Genomic DNA, 7,544 nt, shown 5'->3' on the forward strand with positions numbered 1-7,544 from the left:
GCCCTGACCTCCGAGGTCAGAAAGCTGCCAGCGGGGAACTGGAGCAGCAGTGAGTGACTACGAGGGCACAGGATGGCTACATGGGGCTGGTAGAAGCCCACAGGTAAGTAAATCTCATTTTTTTTTTTTTTTTTTTTTTTTTGCTTGAACCTTCCCTTTAACTATTTTTATTCACATTTCATATTTGCCATGGTTTACATACCTGTAATGCCTTTTTAGTCGTGCACAGTGACGCTGCTGACATTCACAGCTTTTCGGGACACTTGTCAATACAGGGGAAAAAAAACATGTAAGTTGCCTAGCTGTCCCCCTAATCCTGTGTATCGAATTATTTTTGCCATAGACCCTAAACACGCATATAGATCAGACTGAAAACTGACTGAATAAGCTTACAGGTTTGTTTCAGAGTTGTGACTAAACACTACTGATGCCAGAAGATCAACAGGACTTGCCAGGCAACTGCTACTGTTTAAAAGGAAATAAATATGGCAGCCTCTATATCAGGATCACTTTAACCTACCTTAGCAGTAATCCTGAGTCAGGCTCGGGATGGAAATACGCAGCTCAGAGCGGTAATCCCTGTGCCCAAGTGAGTTATATGCAGGAGCTGCTCCAGATCTCACTCTGGTATGTTTTTTTTTTTCTTGTTTCCAGGGTCTAAAAACATAAAGCACGACTTTTAGACCCTAAAATAATCATAACGCCAGGGGGGTTAAGGCCTCTTTCACAGTGGGACGGTGTGTTTGATGCGACGTTAAAGTCGCACAACGTGCCCCTAACACAGCACATGTAGGTTATTAAATTGGCTGTTATTTTGCACTGCGTTATCTGTCTCTTGGTGCGCTGTTTTCGTCGCATACTGAGGAAAACGGCGCATGCGTTACATTTTTTAAAAAAATTACTGAGCATGTGCAACACACATAACGTAGCAAATGTATTGCTAAACGCACAGCATGCAGCCCCCTCTAAATATTGCTGCACGTTACACACAACGCAAGGAGTGCACTGTAAATGTCGCACAGAGTTTGTATTGCTGTGCGTCAGTCTGCGTTTGAACATTTTCTAACATGCGACTTTAATGTCTCACTGTGAAAGAGGCCTAATGGTAACGGTATTTTTGGAACCCGCATGGGGCAATGTAAGAGGATGGCTCTGCCCTTCTCCACCTCGGTGTCCCAAACACGTGACATTTCAGCCATCACCTACAAGAGAAGGAAGGAATAAAAAAAAAAAGTAATAACCAAGAACTTCTACCCCTGAACCAAAAGTAAAGTGTGAACATAGGGAAGGATAATGTGGTTGTCCCATGTGATGTCCAGAAGTACTTTGGAGTTTTCCTGCAACCTTCACATAGGAAAATGTGCAAGTACCACTACAACTCATTTAGGGTAGAACCAAAGTGTGAATCCCTTTTCTCCCAAAGGAAAGGTCCTGCTGTAACAGAATGCATAATGATTGATGACTTAGAGGGGCTGGACCAAGTTGCTGTTTGACGGGTCTGTTGAACTGTAGCTCCTGTGTGGAACCCAAGAAATGGCTAAAGAACGGGTAGATTGAAGCTTAATATCTGCTGAGTATCCATCTTCTTTTATGCCAAGTTAATGGGTGATCATTTTGTCAGTCTTGTATTGAAGCTGGAAGATTTTAGCCACTTGCCCTCCCCTAGGACGAGTATCTGCGTCCCTGCAAAACACCACTACAGCTCACAGGGACGTAGATGCTCGTCTGTTGCCACCGCTCGCTTCTGTGCGCATTTTTGCAGCCGATTTGTAGAGGGGAGATCAATGAATGGAAACGCAGTTCCCATTCATTAAAGGGACACTTAAGTAAAACAAAAAAAATGAGTTTTACTCACCTAGAGCTTCCAATAGCCCCCTGCAGCTGTCCGGTGCCCTCGCCGTCTCCCTCCGATCCTCCTGGCCCCGCCGGCAGCCACTTCCTGTTTCGGTGACAGGAGCTGACAGGCTGGGGACGCGAGTGATTCTTCGCGTTCCTAGACATATTAGCACCCTCTATGCTGCTATATGGTATATGATATATGCTATAGCAGCATAGATGGCGCTATTGTGGCCAGATGAGGTACAACGCTGGACAGGTGCCCCCCCAGTTAAGGTAGTGACAGGTGCCCCCCCCCCAGTTAGTGACAGGTGCCCCCCTAGTTAGATAGTGACAGGTGCCCTCCTAGTTAGATAGTGACAGGTGCCCCCCCCCCCCCAGTTAGATAGTGACAGTTGCCCCCCCAGTTAGATAGTGATAGGTGCCCCCCCCCCAGTTAGATAGTGACAGGTGCCCCCCCAGTTAGATAGTGACAGGTGCCCCCCAGTTAGATAGTGACAGGTGGCCCCCCAGTTAGATAGTGACAGGTGCCCCCCAGCTGAGGTAGTGACAGGTGCCCCCCCAGTTAGATAGTGACAGGTGCCCCCCTAATTAATGACAGGTGCCCCCCCAGTTAGTGACAGGTGCCCCCCTAGTTAGTGACAGGTGCCAATCCCCCCCCCTTTAGATAGTGACAGGTGCCCCTACCCCCCCCCCCCCCGTTAGATGGTGACAGGTGCCCCCCCAGTTAGATGGTGACAGGTGCCCCCCCAGTTAGATGGTGACAGGTGCCCCCCAGTTAGATGGTGACAGGTGCCCCCCCAGTTAGATGGTGACAGGTGCCCCCCCAGTTAGATGGTGACAGGTGCCTCCCTAGTTAGATAGTGACAGGTGCCCCCCTAGGATAGTGACAGGTGCCCCCCTAGTTAGATAGCGAGAGGTGTCCATCGCCTCCTACCCTGCCGTTACCTCTGCCATGTGCTGCCCGCCAATGCCTTCTCCTGTGTCCCCGCTGCCGCTGCTTTACAGCTCAGACCTCACAGATCACGGCGACTGAAGCAAGGAGAGTGCGCGCATGACACCCGCGCGGCTGAACTTCACATGCGGAAATGACTAATGATGTCACTTCCGCATGTGTCGTACTCCGTGTGTACGCGGGTACCATGCGTACTCTCCTTGCTTCATTCGCCGCGATCTGTGAGGTCTGAGCTGTAAAGCAGCGGCAGCGGGGACACAGGCAGCGGGGACAAGGCAACTATAGGAGGGAGCAGGCATGGCGCCCATAGCGCAAGCCATGCCTGCACCTCAGAGAGAAGAGCGGGCCGCAGCAGGAGGCCTGGCGGGCCGGATGCGGCCCGCGGGCTGCCAGTTGGACAGCGCTGTTTTAGAGGTAGGTCTACCACTACTTATCATCTTTTTAAACTGTTTTTAAGCTTCACTTCCTTTTGGCACTTCCTGCTTTTAGTTTAGTTTCCCACCTTCTAGGAAGGTTGGGTGTCATACCCCACCCCTTTTATTTAGAGTGCGACTGTCCTAGGGTATTATCCCAGTGGAGAAGGGTTTGTTTTCCATCTCCTTAGTTTTCTTTTTGGAGATCATTTGGTAATCTTCTTCAGCAGAGATGAGCTCTGGATAAAATGAGAATGAAACCCATCTGGGTTTAATTAGTGAGGCTGATGTGGCTGGTGATCGGGGGTTAAAGTTACACAGAAGCAGTTGTCTTTAATCCGTCCAACGTCATGTCTTACGATGCTTTCCAAGCCATGGTCACGTGATTACAAACACTTCCTCCCATCGTGTTGAAGGATGAAGCGTAGTAGTTACGTGATGCGGCTTGGATCGCATCGTGAGATGCAACGTGGGAGGGATTAGCGTGGACATGGGGATCCTGGCGGCCAGGGAAAGACCCCATACTGCCGGGGAGAGAGGCTGGAGTCGCGATCGCGTGCGGGACTCCAAAACTGATAGGTAAAGCGCTGCACTGCCTACCCCGACCTGAGCTCGGGATCACCGCTAACAGCTTCTTTTTTTTTTTTTTTTACCCCGAGCTCAGGTCGGGAAAACTGGCAAGGAGGTTAAAGAAGATGGCTTCTGGGTCAATTTAACCCCCGATCACCAGCCACATCAGCTGCACTAATTATCTGGATGAAATCCGAATAAAACCCATTTGGATTTAATCCGTAGCTCGTGACTGATCTACAGTAATGGAAGAGTCTTCAAGTGCGTGTGTGTGTGTGTATGTATATCACCTGATCTCCAAGGTTATGGTTGTGATGGCTACAAGAAAGACAACTTTGAGAGTCAAACGTTTATCGATTTCCAGTAATGGTTTCAAAGAATCCTTTGTTAATGCTTTTAGGCCTGAAGGGGGTTAAAGAGAACCCGAGGTGGGTTTTACAAATCCTAATTGCATACAGAGGCTGGGTCTGCATATAATGCCCAGCCTCTGTTGCTATATTATATCCCCCCAGGACCCCCCTGCGCTCTGCTGTGCCCCCCAAAGTAAACCGCCGTGCTAGCGACACACAGCGTGTCGCCTGCAGGCTGTTTACATGTACACTGTCACTCTCTGCCGCTTCCCCGCCTTCTCTATTTTGCCACTCCCTGCCCACGTCCCTTCCCTCCAATCAGCTGGGAGGGAAGGGGTGGGGAGCGGTGAGAGGATGCGGGGGGAGCGGCGAGAGTGACAGTGTACATGTAAACAGCCTGCTGGTGACGCGCTGTCGCTAGCATGGCGGTTTACTTTGGGGCGGGGGATATAATATAGCAACAGAGGCTGGGCATTATATGCAGACCCAGCCTCTGTGTGCAATTAGGATTTGTAAAACCCACCTCTGGTTCTCTTGAAGGTCAGGCACTTAAACAGGGAGGGTTAAGGTTAGGATAGGTGCTAGGTCGATATTTTACGGTTATCGGCACCCAACTGATACAGCGCTACTTTAAACTGTATTCCTTTTCCAGGTCCATCTCTACAAACCTGAGATAAGAAAGCTTCAATACCATGGTCAGCAATCTCATGTAAAGAGGCAACCAGAGCCAGGAGCTTGTATGGGACAGCAAAGCTTGAAGTTTCTTTACCAGTCACTATTTCAACACTAGTGATCATAAACTTGTTCAGAAATGGCTCATGGCGGGCACTACAACAAGGAGATTTTTTGACTCCTACAGATGCCATTATGTAGAACCTACATTATTTGCAATTTAGGAGAGGGGCACTCATGTCAACTGTCCAAATGACATATGCACAGAAGATCTCGGTAAAAGTTAATAGAAGCTTACAATTTTGAAAGTCCTGGTTCCACTTTAACTCTTAATTGTAAATTGTCATTTTATAATGGATTTAACTAAATCTTATTTGTGCTTAAAGGGGAACTTCAGCCTAAACAAACATACTGTCATCAAGTTACGTTAGTTATGTTAATTAGAATAGATAGGTAATATAATCTCTTACCCACCCTGTTTTAAAAGAACAGGCAAATGTTTGAGATTCATGGGGGCAGCCATCTTTTTGGTTGAAAGGAGGTGACAAGGAGCAGGAGACACAGTTCCAACTATCCTGTGTCCTGATTACCCCTCCCAGCTGCACACGCTAGGCTTCAAATGTCAAATTCAAAATGTAAAAAAAAAAAAAAAAAATTGCACCAAAACAGCAGAACGAGAACTACAAAATCAGAAATCCCATCATACTTTGCACAGCATCAGGGGAAAACAGCCCAGGCAGTTTTCTTCTGTGCAGCTAAAAATGAGGCTTGTATAAGAGAAACAAAGTTCTGATGCTGTGAAACTGTTAAAGAAACACAGCCTTTTCAGTGCTGCTGAGTCGATTTTTAGTCCGGAGGTTCACTTTAATCACTATAAATTGTCTACGTTACTATTTTGCAGGTACTGACAAGCCCGAATCTACTGAAGCCACCACAAAAGCCTGAACTACGACTTGCCCAAGTTCAGAATCCCAAGGGTATTGCCCTGTCATGGAATATCACCCATGTTGACACTAGCTGTGCTCCTGCTAAAGCCTATTGTCTCTATGTTCATCAGGAGAATCCAAACAGTCCCAAAAAGCTGTGGAAAAAGATTGGTGAAATCAAAGCATTACCATTACCAATGGCATGTACTCTAACTCAGTTTGTTGATGATGCCACATATTCTTTTGCCTTGAGGGCCAAAGATGCTTCGGGACGTTTTGGACCACTTTGTGATATACAGTCAACTACTCTAAAGCCCCTTAATACCTCAAAAAAAGTGTAACTGGCTGTATTTTTATTATTACTGATTAATTACGTAGTTTTCACTCATATTGAGTTCTGTTTTTGTTTTTTTTGGGTTTTTTTGTTTTGTTTTTTTTGAATGAAAATATTTTAATATGGATTCTGTTACATTATTTTATTTTCTTCTTTTTCATTTCATCTTCTGTCAGCTACCATCTTTAACATTTCTGCAATGAAATTTCACTTTAGTGTACGTGGTCTCGTGAATTTAGAGACGTCAACATTTTTTTCACGTAGGTTATTCTGGTGGTGGTAGATGTTTACGGTTTTGATGAATATTTATTTTAAATACATTTTTGTACCCAGGTTAATTTTCTTGATACAGTGCTAAAACCTGGACAGCAGAGGTAATGCATTTGAGCTTTCACCCTAGAGTAGGTCGTTTTGCTCTACCAGGTATTGCTGTCCATGTAGCAGAGATTCTGCACATGTTCTGCCCTCTCCTACCTCTTACTTAAAGTGACGCTGAAGCGGGGAAAAAAACTTATGATACAATGAATTGTATGTGTAATATGAATAATTAATAGAACATTAGTAGCAAAGAAAAGTCTCATTCTTATTTTCAGTTATATAACTTTTTTTTTATAACATTGAATCATTCTCTAAAATTAGCAGTTTACAAAACTACACTCTGCATTTTAACCACTTAACGACCGCCCAACGGCGGCAGGTCGTAAATGGTATTACATGGAAACGGCCGCTCGTTCGAACGGCCTTGCCATGTCAGTTCACGGAGGGTGTCTCCGTGAACAGCCTGCGAGCCTCCGATCGTGGCTCGCAGGCTAGTTGTAAACACGCGGGGAAGAAATCCCCGCTGTTTACATCAATATGGCGCTGTAAAGGAGATCGGTGATACCCGACCTCTGATTGGCCGGGGATCGCCAGCATCTGATAGCCTGAAGCCTATCAGAGGCGGCGCAGGACGGATCGCCATCCTGCGCCGCCCAGGCACGCAGGCAGCCGGCGGCGATCAGACCCCCCCAGCAGGACATCCCCCTAGTGGGGAAAAAAGGGGGGGGGGGGGGGGGGGAGTCTGGTCACCCTGCTGCAAATACGATCTGTGCTGAGGGCTGGAGAGCCCACCCAGCACAGATCGTTCCAACATAGCCCGGTTAAACTATGAAACAGAGCAGTGCTAATGGCCCTTTGATCTTCCCTGCAGTAAAATCTTATCTGAAGTTGTCTCACTATTTCTTTGACGTAGAAGTGCTTTCCAAAATAGCACTCTAAATTAGTCGGAGCATTCAGAGAAGCTCTTTTGCATGGATAACAAGTGAAGTTTCTTAACTCTTCCTGTACTGGAAACAATATGAGAATCAAATCTTTGCTACTAATGTTCTGTTTAACTGTACTACACATACAATTCATTATATATAATCATAAGTTTTTATTTTTACTTCAGATTCCCTTTATGGAATATCTAAATTTGTGAAATTATTGAGCTCTAGCTTTCGCTTATCT

General features: G+C 46.3%; 1 protein-coding gene across 5 annotated transcripts in view; it reads left to right on the plus strand.

Annotated features, from left to right (window-relative positions):
- Positions 1-7,099, plus strand: part of ATF7IP2 (activating transcription factor 7 interacting protein 2) — an 82,339-nt gene extending 75,240 nt beyond the window's left edge. For all 5 annotated transcript variants that reach the window (XM_068244674.1, XM_068244675.1, XM_068244676.1 and 2 more), the window contains one exon: positions 5,698-7,099. In XM_068244674.1, coding sequence (XP_068100775.1) covers positions 5,698-6,063 — 366 coding nt within the window. In that variant the 3' untranslated portion in view covers positions 6,064-7,099. The remainder of the gene's footprint in view (positions 1-5,697) is intronic.
- Positions 7,100-7,544: the final 445 nt, after the last annotated feature.

The sequence above is a fragment of the Hyperolius riggenbachi genome, chromosome 7 (assembly GCF_040937935.1).
Source record: "Hyperolius riggenbachi isolate aHypRig1 chromosome 7, aHypRig1.pri, whole genome shotgun sequence".
Lineage (NCBI taxonomy): Eukaryota > Metazoa > Chordata > Amphibia > Anura > Hyperoliidae > Hyperolius > Hyperolius riggenbachi.